The sequence below is a fragment of the Pseudophryne corroboree genome, chromosome 1, assembly GCF_028390025.1.
Source record: "Pseudophryne corroboree isolate aPseCor3 chromosome 1, aPseCor3.hap2, whole genome shotgun sequence".
In the NCBI taxonomy this organism is placed as follows: Eukaryota; Metazoa; Chordata; class Amphibia; order Anura; family Myobatrachidae; genus Pseudophryne; species Pseudophryne corroboree.
This window is the reverse complement of record NC_086444.1, coordinates 1,101,264,104-1,101,283,969: the sequence shown is the minus strand read 5'-3', so window position 1 is coordinate 1,101,283,969 and position 19,866 is coordinate 1,101,264,104. Positions and strand designations below refer to the sequence as shown.

Genomic DNA, 19,866 nt, shown 5'->3' with positions numbered 1-19,866 from the left:
ACTTTTTTCCCTATTGCATACATGGGATGCGATTAAGATGCCAGCAGTCGGAATCATGACAGCCGCCAAAATTTGATGCCGGAAGCATTCCGTCCGCAAGTATACTGACAGGGTTAGGGGGGGGGGGGGGGTAGTAATTAAGTTTAGGAGCCAGGGTGTGTGGGGTGTGTGTGTGTGTGGGGGGGGGGGGGGGGGGGCTGGGTTACAGTTAGGCTGTCGTGGTGGTGGTGGTGGGGGGGGGAGGGGAGTGTTAGGCACCACTGGGGGGAAGTTAGGTTTAGGCACTAAGAGGGGAGGATTAGGGTTAGGCTGCGGAGAGGGAGGGTTAGGGGTAGAAGAAACAGTCCTACCTCCTCCTACCTCCCCCTGTCAGGAAATCATACTGAACCGGTATACATGTAACAATCAATATTTATTTGATTTGTATTTATTAACAGTTTCTTGTATAGCGCAGCATATTCCGTTGCAGTTTACAATTGGAGCAACAGTAACAGAACAGAACTGGGTAATAACAGACAGATATAGAGGAAGGAAGGTCCTGCCCATGTATACAGGTGGGAGTATGAATACCGAATATGTACAAAAAAATTCATCCCAATGGTAGACAGCAACTGGGAACAGGTACAACATACGAGGGTGATTCAATAAATAAGGTAACAAGACCTCTCATTGCATAAATGTATTCAGCTCGTACATATATGTAAAAACTAATATTATGGCCTAGGTACACATTTTTCCATTTAGTCCCCATACTAATGAGCATTTGTTCCAACGGTACACCAAGACATCTATTCCGGCATAGAAAAAAAATAAAATTTTAAACCTACCGGTAAATCTATTTCTCCTAGTCCGTAGAGGATGCTGGGTACTCCGTAAGGACTATGGGGTATAGACGGGCTCCGCAGGAGATAGGGCACCTAAAAAGAACTTTGACTATGGGTGTGCACTGGCTCCTCCCTCTATGCCCCTCCTCCAGACCACAGTTAGAGAACTGTGCCCAGAGGAGATGGACAATACAAGGCAGGATTTAGCAATCCAAGGGCAAGATTCATACCAGCCCACACCAATCATACCATGTAACCTGGAACATACATAACCAGTTAACAGTATGAACAAAACACAACAGTAACGGTCCAAGACCGATGTCAACTGTAACATAACCCTTATGTAAGCAACAACTATATACAAGTCTTGCAGAGTTTCCGCACTGGGACGGGCGCCCAGCATCCTCTACGGACTAGGAGAAATAGATTTACCGGTAGGTTTAAAATCTTATTTTCTCTTACGTCCTAGAGGATGCTGGGGACTCCGTAAGGACCATGGGGTTTATACCAAAGCATCCAATCGGGCGGGAGAGTGCGGACGACTCTGCAGCACCGACTGAGCAAACGCTAGGTCCTCCTCAGCCAGGGTATCAAACTTGTAGAATTTAGCAAAAGTGTTTGACTCCGACCACGTCGCCGCTCGGCAAAGTTGTAAAGCCGAGACGCCTCGGGCAGCCGCCCAAGTAGAGCCCACCTTTCTAGTGGAATGGGCCTTAACCGAATTTGGTACCGGCAATCCAGCCGTAGAGTGAGCCTGCTGAATCGTATTACAGATCCAGTGAGCAATAGTCTGCTTTGAAGCAGGAGCGCCAATCTTATTGACCGCATATAGGACAAACAGAGCCTCTGTTTTCCCAATTCTAGCCGTCCTGGCCACATAAATTTTTAAGGCCCTGACTACGTCCAGGGATCTGGAATCCTCCAGGTCACCGGTAGCCACAGGCACCACAATAGGTTGATTCATATGGAACGACGAAACCACTTTAGGCAAAAATTGCGGACGTGTCCTCAATTCAGCTCGATCCACATGAAAAATCAAGTAGGGGCTCTTGTGTGATAGAGCCGCCAATTCTGACACTCGCCTTGCTGATGCTAAGGCCAACAACATTACCACCTTCCAGGTAAGAAATTTCAACTCAACCTTGTTAAGCGGTTCAAACCAGTGTGATTTTAGGAACTGCAACACCACGTTCAGGTCCCATGGTGCCACTGGAGGCACAAAAGGGGGCTGGATGTGCAGCACTCCCTTTACAAACATCTGGACTTCTGGAAGAGAAGCCAATTCCTTCTGAAAGATAATCGAGAGGGCCGAAATCTGTACCTTAACCGAGCCTAATTTCAGGCCCATATCCACTCCTGTCTGTAGGAAGTGGAGAAGACGACCCAAATGAAAATCTTCCGTAGGTGCATTCTTGGTCTCACACCAAGACACATACTTTCGCCAGATACGGTGATAATGTTTTATCGTCACCTCCTTCCTAGCCTTTATTAAAGTAGGGATGACTTCTTCCGGAATCCCCTTTTTCGCTAGGATTCGGCGTTCAACCGCCATGCCGTCAAACGTAACCGCGGTAAGTCTTGAAATACACAGGGCCCCTGCTGCAACAGGTCTTCCCTCAGAGGAAGAGGCCAGGGGTCTCCTGTGAGCATCTCTTGTAGTTCCGAGTACCAAGCCCTTTGAGGCCAGTCTGGGACAACGAGTATCGTCTGTACTATTCTTCGTCTTATGATCCTCAACACTTTCGTGATGAGAGGAAGAGGAGGGAACACGTAGACCGATTCGAACACCCACGGTGTTACCAGTGCGTCTACTGCTACTACCTGAGGGTCCCGAGACCTGGCGCAATACCTCCGAAGTTTTTTGTTGAGGCGTGACGCCATCATGTCTATTTGAGGAGTTCCCCAAAGACGTGTTACGTCTGCAAAGACTTCTTGATGAAGTCCCCACTCTCCTGGATGGAGATCGTGTCTGCTGAAGAAGTCTGCTTCCCAGTTGTCCACTCCCGGAATGAAGACAGCCGACAGAGCGCTTACATGATTTTCCGCCCAGCGAAGGATCCTTGTGGCATCCGCCATCACGACTCTGCTTCTTGTCCCGATTTGGCGGTTCACATGAGCCACTGCTGTGACATTGTCTGATTGAATCAGAACCGGAAGGTTTCGAAGAAAACTCTCCGCTTGTCGAAGGCCGTTGTAAATGGCCCTGAGTTCCAACACATTGATGTGTAGACAGGACTCCTGGTCTGACCAAAGACCCTGAAAAGTCTTTCCCTGTGTGACCGCTCCCCATCCTCGGAGGCTCGCGTCCGTGGTAACCAGGATCCAGTCCTGAATCCCGAACCTGCGACCCTCCAGCAGGTGAGCACTTTGCAACCACCACAGGAGGGACACTCTGGTATTTTCCGTTGTAAACGCAGATGGGACCCGGACCACTTGTCCAGAAGGTCCCATTGAAAAGTCCACGCATGGAACCTTCCGAAGGGAATGGCCTCGTAGGCCGCCACCATTTGCCCCAGAACTCGAGAGCATTGGTGAACTGACACCCTTTTCGGTTTTAGCAGTTCTCTGACCATGTTCTGGATGTCTTGGGCTTTCTCTATTGGAAGGAAGACCTTCATTTGTTCCGTATCCAGTATCATACCTAGGAACGGCAGTCGAGTTGTCGGAATCAACTGTGACTTCGGTAGATTTAGAATCCAACCGTGTTGCTGGAGCACTCTCAGAGAGAGCGCCACACTGCTCAGCAATTTCTCTCTTGATCTCGCTTTTATCAGGAGATCGTCCAAGTATGGGATAATTGTGACTCCATGCTTGCGCAGGACCACCATCATTTCCGCCATTATCTTGGTGAAAATCCTCGAGGCCGTAGAAAGTCCAAACGGCAACGTCTGAAATTGGTAATGACAATCCTGTACAGCGAATCTCAGGTATTCCTGATGGGGGGCATATATGGGGACATGAAGGTACGCATCCTTTATGTCCAGAGACACCATAAACTCCCCCTCCTCCATGTTGGCTATTATTGCTCTGAGAGATTCCATTTTGAATTTGAATCTTTTTATGTACAGGTTTAAGGATTTCAGATTCAAAATCGGTCTGACCGTACCGTCCGGTTTCGGGACCACAAATAGGGTTGAATAGTAACCTCTTCCCTGCTGGTGCAGGGGAACCTTGATTATCACTTGCTGTATACACAGCGTTTGAATTGCAGCTAACACTACATCCCTTTCCGATGTGGAAGCTGGTAGGGCAGATATGAAAAATCGGCGCAGGGGCACCTCCTCGAATTCCAATTTGTAACCCTGTGAAACTATTTCCAACACCCAGGGATTCAGGTCCGAATTGACCCAGACCTGACTGAAAAGTCGAAGACGTGCCCCCACCGGTGTGGACTCCCTCAGGGGAGTCACAGCGTCATGCTGTGGGTTTTGGAGCAGCCGGGGAGGACTTTTGTTCCTGGGCACCTGCCGAAGCAGGTGCTCTCTTGCCTCTGCCCTTACTTCTGGCGAGAAAAGAGGATCCCCGACCTCTTTTGGACTTGTACGACCGAAAGGACTGCATCTGATAGGGTGTTGCTTTCTTTTGCTGTTGGGGAATATATGGTAAAAAAAATATGATTTACCTGCTGTAGCTGTGGAAACCAGGTCCGTCAGCCCATGCCCAAACAATACATCACCCTTATAGGGTAGTACTTCCATATGTTTTTTGGAATCCGCATCACCCGTCCATTGGCGAGTCCATAAGGATCTTCTCGCCGAGATAGACATGGCATTGGCCCTAGAAGCTAGCAATCCAATGTCCCTTTGAGCATCCCTCATAAATAAGACTGCGTCTTATATATGGGCTAGAGTTAGGAATATAGTATCCTTATCCATAGTATCAAATTGATCTGTCAGCTCGTCTGTCCAAGCAGCAATTGCGCTACACACCCATGCCGACGCAATCGTCGGTCTTAACACAGCACCCGTATGAGAATAAATACCCTTTAAGGTAGTTTCTTGCCTGCGATCTGCAGGGTCCTTAAGGGCCGCTGTGTCAGGAGACGGTAGCGCCACTTTCTTGGACAAGCGCGTCAGGGCCTTGTCCACAGTGGGGGGTGATTCCCAAATCTCCCTGTCCTGCTTAGGGAAAGGGTATGCCATAAAAATTCTTTTGGGGATCTGCGGTCTCTTATCCGGAGTCTCCCAAGCTTTTCCAAAGAATTCATTTAATTCATGAGATGTGGGAAAATTAATAATCTGTTTCTTTTCCTTAAACATGTGTACCCTTGTGTCGGGGACAGAGGGTTCATCCACAATATGCAACACATCCCTTATTGCCACAATCATACACTGAATGGTTTTAGTCACCCTAGGGTGCAATTTTACTTCGTCATAGTCGACACTGGAATCAGAATCCGTGTCGGTAGTAGTGTCTTGTGTTAAGGGACGCTTTTGAGACCCCGACGGGCCCTGTGAGTCGGTCCAATCTGAGGATTGACCGCCTGATGTCCCCCCTAAACCAGCCTTATCAAGCCTTTTATGTAAAGATGCCACACCTGCATGCAACGTATGCCACATGTCCATCCAATCTGGAGTCGGCACAACCGACGGGGACACCCCACTCATTTGCTCCACCTCCTCCTTGGAGAAGCCTTCCGCCTCAGACATGTCGACACACACGTACCGACACCCCACACACACAGGGAGTTACCTATAAAGGGACAAAACCCCAACCAGGCCCTTAGGAGAGACAGAGAGATAGAGGGGTATATGCAATTAGCGGCGAATCGCGGCAATTTTTCGGCCGTTTTTTAATTCGACACAATTTGACCGTCTAATTTCGGCAAGTGGGTGCCGAAATTGACCATATTCAATGAAAAACTGATTCGACAGTCCCACTGACGAAAAATGGCCGATTTGACGGATTTTGTTCCGATTTTTAAAAAACGGGAAAAAAATTTGCATAGGGTCCCCCCTCCAAAGCATAACCAGCCTCGGGCTCTTCGAGCCGGTCCTGGTTCTAAAAATCCGGGGGAAAAAATGTCATGGGATCCCCCGTATTTTTAAAACCAGCACTGGGCTCTGCGCCTGGTGCAAAAAAATACGGGGGACAAAAAGAGTAGGGGTCCCCCGTATTTTTTACACCAGCATCGGGCTCCACTAGCTGGACAGACAATGCCACAGCCGGGGGTCACTTTTATACAGCGCCCTGCGGCCGTGGCATTAAATATCCAACTAGTCACCCCTGGCCGGGGTACCCTGGGGGAGTGGGGACCCCTTCAATCAAGGGGTCCCCCCCCCCCAGCCACCCAAGGGCCAGGGGTGAAGCCCGAGGCTGTCCCCCCCATCCAAGGGCTGCGGATGGGGGGCTGATAGCCTTTGGAAAAATGAAAGAATATTGTTTTTTCCAGTAGTACTACAAGTCCCAGCAAGCCTCCCCCGCAAGCTGGTACTTGGAGAACCACAAGTACCAGCATGCGGGAGAAAAACGGGCCCGCTGGTACCTGTAGTGTAGTTCTACTGGAAAAAAAATACCCAAATAAAAACAGGACACGCACACCTTGAAAGTACAACTGTATTTCACACCTGCCGACACACACATACTTACCTATGTTGACATGACGTTCGGTCCACTTGTCCAAGTAGAATCCGGGGTACCTGTGAATAAAATTATACTCACCTCAATCCAGTGTCGAGGTTATAATCCACGTACTTGGCAAAAAAAAAAAAACGAACACCCGAACCAAACGGACTGAAAGGGGTCCCATGTTTACACATGGGACCCCTTTCCACGAATGCAGGGACCCCACGTGACTGCTGTCACAGAAGGTCCCTTCAGCCAATCAGGAAGCGCTACTTCGTGGCACTCACCTGATTGGCTGTATGCACGTCTGCTGTCAGACAGCGCATCGCACAGCTCCCTCCATTAGTTTCAATGGTGGGAACTTAGCGGGTAGCGGTGGGGTTACCTGCGGTCAGCCGCTGACCGCGGGTGACCTCACCGCTGACGCAAAGTTCCCACCATTGAATATAATGGAGAGGCTTTGCGATGCGCTGTCTGACAGCAGACACGCATACAGCCAATCAGCAGAGTACAAGGACGTTGCGCTCGCTGATTGGCTGAAGAGACCTTTCTGTGACAGCAGTCACGAGGGGGGGGGGGGGGTGTCTCAGCATTCGTGGAAAGGGGTCCCATGTGTAAACATGGGACCCCTTTCAGTCCGTTTGGTTCGGGTGTTCGTTTTTTTTTTTTTGCCAAGTGCGTGGATTATAACCTGGACACTGGATTGAGGTGAATATAATTTTATTCACAGGTACCCCGGATTCTACTTGGACAAGTGGACCGAACGTCATGTCAACATAGGTAAGTATGTGTGTGTCGGCAGGTGTGAAATAAAGTTGTACTTTCAAGGTGTGCGTGTCCTGTTTTTATTTGGGTATTTTTTCCCCAGTAGTACTACAGGTACCAGCGGGCCCTTTTTTCTCCCGCATGCTGGTACTTGTGGTTCTCCAAGTACCAGCTTGCGGGGGAGGCTTGCTGGGACTTGTAGTACTACTGGAAAAAACAATATTCTTTCATTTTTCCAAAGGCTATCAGCCCCCCATCCGCAGCCCTTGGATGGGGGGGGACAGCCTCGGGCTTCACCCCTGGCCCTTGGGTGGCTGGGGGGGGGGACCCCTTGATTGAAGGGGTCCCCACTCCCCCAGGGTACCCCGGCCAGGGGTGACTAGTTGGATATTTAATGCCACGGCCGCAGGATAAAAGTGACCGCCGGCTGTGGCATTATCTGTCCAGCTAGTGGAGCCCAATGCTGGTGTAAAAAATACGGGGGACCCCTACTCTTTTTGTCCCCCGTATTTTTTGCACCAGGCGCAGAGCCCGGTGCTGGTTTTAAAAATACGTGGGATCCCGTCATTTTCCCCCCCGGATTTTTAGAACCAGGACCGGCTCGAAGAGCCCGAGGCTGGTTATGCTTTGGAGGGGGGACCCCACGCCATTTTTTTTCGGGATTTTACCATTCCATTTAAAAAAATATAAAAAAATATATATATATTTTTAAAAATATATAAATAATACTTGTGCCTCCAAAATAGACAAACCAAGTACCTAATCCCTTCTAATATAAATAGATATGCTATTACCATAAAAAAAACACCCAAAAAAACATGTTTTAATTTTTTTTTATTAGATTCCCCCACCAAAGTGTGGCGGATTGAAAATGACGAATTTACTGTCTAAAAGCACTGTTGTCGAATTTCCAAACTTCAATTGAATATACTTTTGGCGAATTGCTGCATTTGTACCATTGCAGAAATGTCGAATTTGACAAATGTCGAATTTCAAAAAGTCGAATTTTGAAAGTTCGTTTTTTTGACGGAAAGTACTGAATTGCATTGTCGATTTTTTTTGGGGGGGCGAAAAAGTCCCGTTTTTCGACAATTTCGGGAATTCGACCGCAATTGCATATACCCCAGAGTATGCCAGCACACACCCAGCGCTTAAAAACACTGGAATATATGACCAGATAGCGCTGTTATATGTATATAATTGTAATCTCCACTCACTGCGTCGCCAAAGTGCCCCCCTCCTCTTTTTTCCAGCCTGTGAAGCTCAGCAGGGGAAAGAACAGGGAGCCAGCGTTTCCTCATGCAGTCTCTGTGGAGAAAATGGCGCTGGTTAGTGCTGAGGATCAAGCCCCGCCCACCCGACGGCGGGCTTCGGTCCCATCAACTTTCTATAGAAAAATGGCGGGGGTTACCGGATCTACTGTGCCACAGCCTAATCCATGTTTATCAATGCCAAATATGAGGAATATCGCTGCCCAGGGCGCCCCCCCCTGCACCCTTCAGTGCCTGCTTGTGTGTGTGAGACTGGGAGCAATGGAGCGCAGCTTACCGCTGCGCGCTTACCTCATGAAGATCTGAGGTCTTCTGCCGCCTGAAGTCTTCTTTGTCTTCTCATACTCACCCGGCTTCTATCTTCGGCATCTGTGAGGAGGACGGCGGCGCGGCTCCGGGACGAACCCCAGGTGAGACCTGTGTTCCGACTCCCTCTGGAGCTAATGGTGTCCAGTAGCCTTAGAAGCAGTGCCGAACTCTGCTTCTCTCTCCTCGGTTCCACGATGCAGGGAGCCTGTTGCCAACAGGACTCCCTGAAAATAAAAAACCTAACCAAATTCTTTTTCCACTGAAAACTCTGGAGAGCTCTCTGCAGTGCACCCATTCTCCTCTGGGTACAAGATCTAACTGAGGTCTGGAGGAGGGGCATAGAGGGAGGAGCCAGTGCACACCCATAGTCAAAGTTCTTTTTAGGTGCCCTATCTCCTGCGGAGCCCGTCTATACCCCATGGTCCTTACGGAGTCCCCAGCATCCTTTAGGACGTAAGAGAAAAAATGTGTGTCAAGCGCCTGATGCGAGGACATAACGGCTTATTTAATTTCACCATCTGTTGAGGATCGCCTTCCACCCAGCTGCTTCTTCAATGGCTCAAGCAGATGGAAATCACTCAGTGCCAGGTCAGGGCTGTATGGAGGATGGTCCAGTACCTCTTAATGGTAGCGCCTTAATAACTGAGAGTGGCCTGGTGTTATCGTGCAGCAATACAATGCCTGTTTGCAGCAACACAGGTTGTTCAATTCAGACAAGATGTTCAATTCTTCAGCAATATCACTAACTCAAATGCGGATGCACTACTGAATGAGACCTTCGATACGGCACATATTGCCATCTCTCCGTCAGGATTGATGCTGATCTTGAACGTCTGTCCCACCATTATCAAAGGCAGTGCACCAAAAGCACCAAAATCGGTTTCCATGATATGACACGATCACCGTACACCTAGACAAGTTGGTGATTAATTTCAGCTGCTGATGTGCCCTTTAGACCCAGAAATCGACTCACACTATGCACCTCAATGTTTGACCATGTTTCCACCAGCCTCGCCATCCTACAATTAACGTGGGGACAGTATGGCTGATAAGAGGTGCAGTCTAACAGCTGTGAGGGGAAGCAGCGGTCCGTCTACCTGTTTTGGCGTGGCATGAAATTAGAATGAAATTGAGAACATTACACATGTGAGAGACCTTATTACCTTCCTTATATAGCCACCCTCGTAGCTGTGTGCACGAACGTCGGCGTGGAATGGAGAAGATAATACCAGGGGTGAATACACAAACAGCCTCTGGTGAGAATTGTAGTTTGTTTTAGATTTGACCTGTATTTTGTATGACATTTAGATATTTCTAACGTATATAAAATATATATTTAAAATATGTTAATTGCCTGATTTTATAGCAAAACAGGTTTGGTGGCGCAAGTATTATGGTAATTATTATGGTTGTCATTCCTATACCTTTTAAATGACTATTTTAATTATGTATTGGCAGCATTGCAGTTTATTTAAAATGATGAAATATATTATGATTAGGGAGGCTAATCCTGGGCTTGGGATCAGCGGGGTCCTGGGATTTAGGCCTAAAATTGTCCAAGCTCCAATCCCGGGGATTGAGGGATCAGCGTTGTGTCCTCAGGATGCTCATACGCTGCCTGGCTCCCTCCTCCCGGCTTCGCCGTGCAGCGTGATGTGCAGTTACAGGTGCCGCTGTGCCGTCACCCGCGTGCCAGGAGCCGCCGAGAGGGAGAAGAGGATGTTTCCCACCCTCCTGCCCTGGATGGATGGAGAGTTATGAGTCGGGGGCAGGGCGGACAAATCGGTAAAAGCCAATCCCGGGATTGACCATTTTTCAATTCTGATACCCGGGATTGAAAAAAAAAAAATAGGATTCTGGTTACCCACTGGTAAATCCTTAGAGGATGCTGGGGTCCACATTAGAACCATGGGGTATAGACGGGTCCACCAGGAGCCATTGGCACTTTAAGAGTTTGAGAGTGTGGGCTGGCTCCTCCCTCTATGCCCGTCCTACCAGACTCAGTCTAGAAACTGTGCCCGAGGAGACGACATCTTCGAGAGAAGGATTTTACACAGATAGTGGTGAGATTCACACCAGCTCACACATACAAGTCACATCAAACTAACCACGCAGCAACGGCTGAAACATTACTTACCAAGTAACAATGCAGTACTCAACTAAAACCAAGTTGTACTGAACCAAATAACGATAGCAGGAAAACGAAGCGCTGGACGGGTGCCCAGCATCCTCTACGGACTACGAGAAAAAGGATTTACTGGTAGGGAACCAAAATCCTATTTTCTCTTACATCCTAGAGGGTACTGGGGTCCACATTAGTACCATGGGGATGTACCAAAGCTCCCAGAACGGGAGGGAGTGTGCGGAGGCTCCTGCAGAACGGATTGACCAAACTTCAGGTCCTCAGCCGCCAAAGTATCGAACTTGTAGAACTTTGCAAACGTGTTCGACCCAGACCAAGCAGCCGCTCGGCAAAGCTGTAAAGCTGAGACACCCCGGGCAGCCGCCCAGGAAGAACCCACCTTACGAGTAGAGTGGGCCTTAACAGACGTAGGACACGGCAATCCTGATTTCTTGGGATCATACAGGACAAACAGAGTCCGATTTTCTGTGACGAGCAGTCCTCTTCACATAGATTTCAGAGCCCTTACAACATCCAAGGACTTTGATGAAACTGAGGAGTCAGTAGCAACTGGCACCACAAGAGGTTGGTTGATATGAAATGCCGACACAACCTTCGGAAGAAACTGCTGACGTGTCCGAAGCTCAGCCCTATCTTCATGGAAGATCAAGTATGGGCTTCTACAGGACAAAGCCCCCAACTCAGACACACGTCTAGCAGAAGCTAAGGCCAACAAAGTGACAGCCTTCCACGTGAGAAACTTGACCTCAACCTCCTGTAGAGGCTCAAACCAGTCCGACCGGAGGAACTGCAACACCACGTTAAGATCGCAGGGCGCCGTAGGCGGCACAAAGGGAGGTTGGATGTGCAGAACTCCTTTCAAAAAAATCTTAATCTCAGGCAGGGCAACCAACTGTTTCTGGAAGAAAATGGATAAGGCCGAAATTTTTACCTTTATAGATAGCAACCTAAGGCCCATATCCACACCTGCTTGTAGGAAGAGGAGAAAACATCCCAGTTGAAACTCCACCGTAGGAAACCTCTTGGACTCGCACCACGAGACATATTTTTTTCCAAATACGATGGTAATGTTTAGACGTTACTCCTTTCCTAGCCTGTATCAAGGTAGGAATAACCTTGTTCGGAATGCCCTTCCCAGCTAGTATCTGGCGTTCAACCACCATGCCGTCAAACGTAGCCGCGGTAAGTCTTGATAGGCGTACGGCCCCTGCTGCAGCAGGTCCTCCCGAAGAGAAAGAGGCCTCCGCTCTTCTAGCAGTAGATCCTGAAGATTCGCGTACAAAGACCTTCTTGGCCAATCTGGAGCAATGAGGATCGCTTGAACGCTTGTTCTCCTTATGATCTTTAGCACTCTTGGAATGAGTGGAAGTGGTGGAAACGCGTACACCGACTGGAACACCCACGGAGACACTAGGGCGTCCACCACCACGGCTTGCGGGTCCCTCGACCTGGAACAATACCGCCGAAGCTTCTTGTTGAGACGAGAGGCCATCATGTCTATTTGAGGTATACCACAAATATTTTTTTATTTGTCACCTCCGTGAACACCTCAGGATGGAGTCCCCACTCTCCTGGATGGAGATCGTTTCTGCTGAGGAAGTTCGCTTCCCAGTTGTCTACTCCCGGAAGGAAGATTGCCGACAGCGCCAACACTTGTTTTTCTGCCCAGAGGATGATTCTTGTTACCTCTGACATTGCAGCTCTGCTCTTCGTTCCGCCCTGTCGATTGATGTAAGCCACTGTCGTTACATTGTCCGACTGCACTTGAATAGTCGATTTCTCAGAAGATGGGCCGCTTGGAGAAGACCGTTGTAGACGGCTCTTAGTTCTAGAATGTTATCGGCAGGCCAGCTTCCAGACTTGACCACCTTCCTTGGAAGGTCTCCCCTTGAGTGACTGCGCTCCAGCCCCAGAGACTTGCATCCGTGGTTAGAAGGATCCAGTACTGAATCCCGAACCTGCAGCCCTCCAGAAGGTGAAGTAGTTGCAACCAGAGGAGTGAAATCCTGACCTTTGGTGACAGACGAATCCGCTGGTGCATATGTAGATGGGATCACGACCACTTGTCCAGGAGATCCAGTTGGAAGGACCGAGCATGAAACCTCCCATACTGTAGAGACTCGTAAGAGGCCACCATCTTCCCCAGAAGGCGAATGCACTGATGAACCGTCACCCAGGCTGGCTTCAGGACATCCCGGACCATAGTTTGTATCACCAACGCTTTTTCCTCTGGAAGAAACACCCTCTGCACTCCCGTGTCGAGGATCATTCCCAGAAAAAGGACAACCGCCCGGTTGGTACCAAATTTGATTTTGGAAGATTCAGGATCCAACTGCGTTCCATGAGCAGGTGGGTCGTGAGAAGGATGGACTGTAACAGCTTCTCCTTGGATGGTGCCTTTATAAGCAATCATCCAGATATGGAATTATGTTCACCCCGTCTGCGGAGAACCATAATTTCCGCCATCACCTTGGTGAATACCCTCGGTGCTGTGGAGAGGCCAAATGGCAGGGCCTGGAACTTATAGCGACAGTCCAACAGTGCGAATCGGAGATAAGCCTGATGCGGCGACCAAATCGGAATGTGGAGGTACGCATCCTTGATATCCAGGGATACCATGAATTCCCCCTCTTCCAGACTTGATATCACCGCCCTTAGAGTTTCCATTTTGAACTTTAACTCCTTCAGAAAGGGGTTTAGCAATTTTAGGTTCAGAATGGGTTTGACCGAACCATCCGGTTTCGGTACCACGAAAAGGTTCGAATAGTAACCCTTTTTTTGCAGATGAAGAGTGACCGGTACAATACCCTGTGCCTCCACCAACTTCTGGACTGCTGCCTGCAGGACAGCCCTGTCTGCCAGCCAAGCTGGCAAGCCTGATTTGAAGAATCGGTGAGGAGGGAGATCTTGAAATTCCAGCCTGTACCCCTGGGACACGATATCTTGCACCCAGGGGTCCAGGCCGGACGACACCCAGACGTGACAGAAAAGCCAGAGTCTCGCTCCCACCTCCGGGGCGTGCAGTCCACCGTCATGCGGAGGACTTCGGTGTACCTGAAGCAGGTTTCTGTTCCGTGCATATACAGCGGGGGGCCCTGGGGATATACAGCGGGGGGCCCTTAGGTAACAGAACTGGGCCAGACTGCCATAGAGTTCTGTAAAGCCAGAGTTGGACTCATTCTGTGCAACCCTAGTAGAAATCATAGATTTGATAGAGGATAACCACTCATGCTCCCTTGCTGGTATCTGTGCTAAAACAGTGCAATCCTGATTACATGGAATGGGATCATCCTGAGAGGACATATCCTCTGCAGCATACGACACAGAGTCCCTGGACATAGCTTAATGGAGACCACAGACACTCCACACACACACACACACACACACACACGGGACGACAGAGTTTCACCCCCAAGAATGGCAAGAGAGAGACAGAGATTGGAGCCAACCCACACACACAGCTTTTTATGTATAGGGAGACTCCAACCAGCGCTGACTGTGCACCTTAATAGGTTACACAGCCTGTATACAGCCTCCCCCCCCTTCTACAACCCCCTGGTACCGTGAGAGATAGCTGGAGTAGTTCTGGAGGTACTTGCTCTTCACTGACAGCTTTGTGCAGGCAGGAAAATGGCGCTGAACGCTGCTGGGTCCGCTCTGTAGAGAAGCTGCGCCACCCAAAATGGCGCTGTCTTTCCGCTCTTCATAGGATTATACTGGCCTGAGGAATTATGCTGGCTGAGATCCTGGGACCCCGACAGGCTGTGTGACCAGTGTAGGGTGTAGGCGTTGACTCAGGGCGCCCCACTATGTACCACTGAGCCCCGGAGTGCAGTTAATACTGCGCTCCATACCCTGTTGCCACCATCTTCACCCCCCCACCCCGCTTGCTAGGGGGTCGGTGAATCACTCGCCACCAATCTTCTGGCTCTGTAAGGGGGTGGTGGCATGCTGCTGGGGTGAGCGATCCCCTGTGGCGGGGAACGATCGATCCCCTCAGGAGCTCAGTGTCCTGTCAGCGGAGATAGTGGCTCAGACCCCACAGGGCGGACACTACTCCCCCCCCTTAGTCCCACGAAGCAGGGAGGCTGTTGCCAGCAGCCTCCCTGTAAAATAATAAACGCTAAAATAAACTTTTACTAACGAAGCTTTGTAGAGCTCCCCTAGCTGTGACCGGCTCCTCCTGGCACATTTTCTAAACTGAGTCGGGTAGGAGGGGCATAGAGGGAGGATCCAGACCACACTCTCAAACTCTTAAAGTGCCAATGGCTTCTGGTGGACCAGTCTATACCCCATGGTAATAATGTGGACCCCGGCATCCTCTAGGACGTAAGAGAAAATGGCCAGGAATTGGCCTTCCTAATTATGATTAACACATTAAATATAAGCATACTGTACATTGGGTATCATAACTTTTCGGGTGTAGTATGAAAAATCGACATTCAGAATGTACACTCAAGAATGTTGACATGGACATAAGGTTGACAAGTGAAATGTCGCCATGTGCATAACATTGACATCAGAATGCAGATATAGCTTATTTTTTTTGCATATTTTAGCCTAACCCCATACCCTTAAAAATGTACTGTGGAGACTCTGGTGTTGACGAAGTACAGCAGAAAAACATTCTTCAAAGTAAGATGAGTATTAGAACTCGAGGACATGCACCGAAACCGGGAGGTAGGTAGGTTTGTTCAGAGGAAATTTAATGAAAAGTTACTTCACACAAAGGGTAGTGGTAAAGTGGAATAGCCTCCCGTCAGAGTTGGTAGAGGTCAGTAGATCAATTTAAACTTGCGGGCGATACGCATATTAATATCCTTACAAAGAACTAAGATTCAAACGGGTTTGAGATTGTCCATTGGATTTAAAAAAGGGGGGGGGGGAAACTAGATGGGCCAAGAGGTTCTTATCTGCTGGCAAATTCTATGTTTCTATGACATATTGAATTTTACTTGTCGACTAAGTCCATATCTACATACAGAACTTGCAGAAATTCTGACCTGATACTGTATCTTCAATGCCGAATAGCAGTTGAACACAAGTCAAGTTGATTGATTAGTTATACTGAATGAGACAACTACTAGCTTAGCCATATGGACTGGGTGTGTAGGCGGGAAGTGTGCGTCTTCTTTAGCCATATGGACTGGGTGTGTAGGCGGGAAGTGTGCGTCTTCTAGCATGGATTTCTAACTTCATATACCAAAAACACAAAAGCATGTAAGTGGAGTGATCAGCCTGTCCAGCAGAAATTGTGCTGTGTGCACTGCCTGATGCCAGCCTGCTAGAAGGTCTAACGCTCTATCATCCAGAATAAAAAGGTCACTGAATGAATAGAAACGTATTTAACTTTCAGGCATGAGAAAAAAAATCAGAGTTAGAGACTAGTTGAGCAACTACTATACCGTAGAGAGGTCACGTGGGAACACGTCATACTTACGGTCTGCATTTTTCAGTGACTGCTTCTTTTTAGATGGCTTTGAGATGACCTTGATACGTTTGCTTAGGAACACACCAATGTCGTCACTATTGCCATAGAACATTTTCACTGATAACATGAAGTGCTTTCTCTTGTCCGAATCTGATATGTACAGGGTTTTGGCAGTGCAATAATTCTGTGGAGAGAGATAATCACCTGTAGCATACAAATGACTTTCACAGAATTCACTCAGAGGTACTGGAAAACGAACACCTTACATATATGGCAGCCGCTCATTAACGAAGGCTAGTTTGGTTGTTGCTTAAAGGGGTGAAAACCCAGAAAAAATAAGATTTTACTTACCGGTAAATCTATTTCTTTTAGTCCGTAGTGGATGCTGGGGACTCCGTAAGGACCATGGGGAATAGACGGGCTCCGCAGGAGACATGGGCACTTTAAGAAAGAATTTAGACTCTGGTGTGCTCTGGCTCCTCCCTCTATGTCCCTCCTCCAGACCTCAGTTAGAGAAACTGTGCCCGGAAGAGCTGACAGTACAAGGAAAGGATTTTGGAAATCCAGGGCAAGACTCATACCAGCCACACCAATCACACCGTATAACTTGTGATAAACTTACCCAGTCAACAGTATGAACAACAGAGCATCAGATCAACCCTGATGCAACCATAACATAACCCTTATTTAAGCAATAACTATATACAAGCATTGCAGAAGAAGTCTGCACTTGGGACGGGCGCACAGCATCCACTACGAGAAATAGATTTACCGGTAAGTAAAATCTTATTTTCTCTAACGTCCTAGTGGATGCTGGGGACTCCGTAAGGACCATGGGGATTATACCAAAGCTCCCAAACGGGCGGGAGAGTGCGGATGACTCTGCAGCACCGATTGAGCAAACACAAGGTCCTCCTCAGCCAGGGTATCAAACTTGTAGAACTTTGCAAAGGTGTTTGAACCTGACCAAGTAGCCGCTCGGCAAAGCTGTAATGCCAAGACCCCTCGGGCAGCCGCCCAAGAAGAGCCCACCTTCCTTGTGGAATGGGCCTTAACTGATTTAGGCAGCGGCAATCCAGTCGCAGAATGAGCCTGCTGAATCGTGTTACAGATCCAGCGAGCAATAGTTTGCTTTGAAGCAGGCACCCCAAGCTTGTTGGAAGCATACAGGATAAACAAAGATTCTGTTTTCCTGACCCTAGCTGTTCTGGCTACATAAACCTTCAAAGCCCTGACCACATCAAGTAACTCGGAATCCTCCAAGTCCGTAGTAGCCACAGGCACCACAATAGGTTGGTTTATATGAAAGGATGAAACCACTTTCGGCAGAAATTGTGGGCGTGTTCGCAATTCTGCTCTATCCGCCTGGAAAACCAGATAAGGGCTTTTAAGTGACAAAGCCGCCAACTCTGACACACGCCTAGCTGAAGCCAAGGCTAGTAGCATGACCACCTTCCACGTGAGATATTTCAATTCCACCGTTTTGAGTGGTTCAAACCAGTGTGATTTCAGGAAACTCAACACCACGTTAAGATCCCAAGGTGCCACTGGAGGCACAAAAGGGGGCTGAATATGCAGCACTCCCTTAACAAACGTCTGAACTACAGGCAGAGAAGCCAGTTCTTTTTGAAAGAAAATGGATAGGGCCGAAATCTGGACCTTAATGGAACCCAATTTTAGGCCCAAAGTCACTCCCGACTGTAGGAAGTGAAGGAAAATGGCCAATCCGGAACAATGAGTATTGTTCTCACTCCTCTTTTTCTTATGATTCTCAGCACCTTGGGTATGCGAGGAAGAGGAGGAAATACATAGACCGACTGGAACACCCACGGCGTCACCAGTGCGTCCACAGCTATCGCCTGAGGGTCTCTTGACCTGGCGCAATACCTCTGTAGCATTTTGTTGAGGCGGGATGCCATCATGTCCACCTGTGGCAGTTCCCACCGACTTGCAACCTGTGTGAAGACTTCTTGATGAAGTTCCCACTCTCCCGGGTGGAGGTCGTGCCTGCTGAGGAAGTCCGCTTCCCAGTTGTCCACTCCCGGAATGAACACTGCTGACAGTGCGCTTACGTGATTCTCCGCCCAGCGAAGAATTCTGGTGGCTTCTACCATCGCCACCCTGCTCCTTGTGCCGCCTTGGCGGTTTACATGAGCCACCGCGGTGATGTTTTCTAACTGAATCAGAACCGGTTGGTCGCAAAGTAGGGACTCCGCTTGACGTAGGGCGTTGTATATGGCCCTTAGTTCCAGGATGTTGATGTGAAGGCAAGTCTCCTGACTTGACCACAGACCTTGGAAATTTCTTCCCTGTGTGACTGCCCCCCACCCTCGGAGGCTTGCATCAGTGGTAACCAGGACCCAGTCCTGAATGCCGAATCTGCGACCTTCGAGAAGGTGAGCACTCTGCAGCTACCACAGGAGAGACACCCTGGCCCTGGGGGATAGGGTGATTAACCGATGCATCTGAAGATGTGATCCGGACCACTTGTCCAGTAGATCCTATTGAAAGGTCCTCGCATGGAACTTGCCGAAGGGAATGGCCTCGTATGATGCCACCATCTTTCCCAGGACTCGCGTGCAGTGATGCACCGACACCTGTTTTGGTTTTAATAGGTTTCTGACCAGTGTCATGAGTTCCTGAGCCTTCTCCATCGGGAGATAAACCCTCTTCTGGTCTGTGTCTAGAATCATGCCCAGGAAAGGCAGACGAGTCGTAGGAATCAACTGCGACTTTGGAATATTTAGAATCCAGCCGTGTTGTTGTAACACTTCCAGAGAGCGTGCTACGCTGAATAGCAACTGCTCTCTTGACCTCGCTTTTATGAGGAGATCGTCCAAGTATGGGATAATTGTGACCCCTTGCTTCCGCAGGAGTACCATCATTTCCGCCATTACCTTGGTAAATATTCTTGGTGCCGTGGAGAGACCAAAACGGCAACGTCTGAAATTGGTAATGACAATCCTGTACCACAAATCTGAGGTACGACTGATGAGGTGGATAAATGGGGACATGAAGGTATGCATCCTTTATGTCCAGAGACACCATAAAATCCCCCCCTTCCAGGCTTGCGATGACCGCTCTGAGCGATTCCATCTTGAACTTGAACCTTTTCAGGTGTATGTTCAGGGATTTTAAATTCAATATGGGTCTGACCGAACCGTCCGGTTTCGGTACCACAAACATGGTCGAATAATAACCCTTTCCTTGTTGAAGGAGGGGAACCTTGACCACCATCTGTTGAAGATACAATTTGTGAATTGCAGTTAACACTATTTCCCTCTCTAAAGGGGAAGCTGGCAGGGCCGATTTTAGGTATCGGTGAGGGGGCATCTCTTCGAATTCCAGCTTGTATCCCTGAGACACAATCTCTATTGCCCAGGGATCCAACTGGGAGTGAACCCACTTGTGGCTGAAATTTCGGAGATGCGCCCCCACCGGGCCTAGCTCCGCCTGTGGAGCCCCAGCGTCATGCGGTGGATTTAGTGGAAGCCGGGGAGGACTTCTGCTCCTGGGAACTAGCTGCGTTGTGCAGCTTCCTTCCTCTGCCCCTGCCTC

At 48.9% G+C, this 19,866-nt stretch overlaps 1 protein-coding gene across 3 annotated transcripts in view; it reads right to left on the bottom strand.

The window, feature by feature from the left end:
- Positions 1-19,866, bottom strand: part of RBPJ (recombination signal binding protein for immunoglobulin kappa J region) — a 258,611-nt gene that overhangs the window by 53,241 nt on the left and 185,504 nt on the right. For all 3 annotated transcript variants that reach the window (XM_063922124.1, XM_063922134.1, XM_063922145.1), the window contains exon 5: positions 16,318-16,492. In XM_063922124.1, the coding sequence (XP_063778194.1) occupies positions 16,318-16,492 (175 nt within the window). The remainder of the gene's footprint in view (positions 1-16,317; positions 16,493-19,866) is intronic.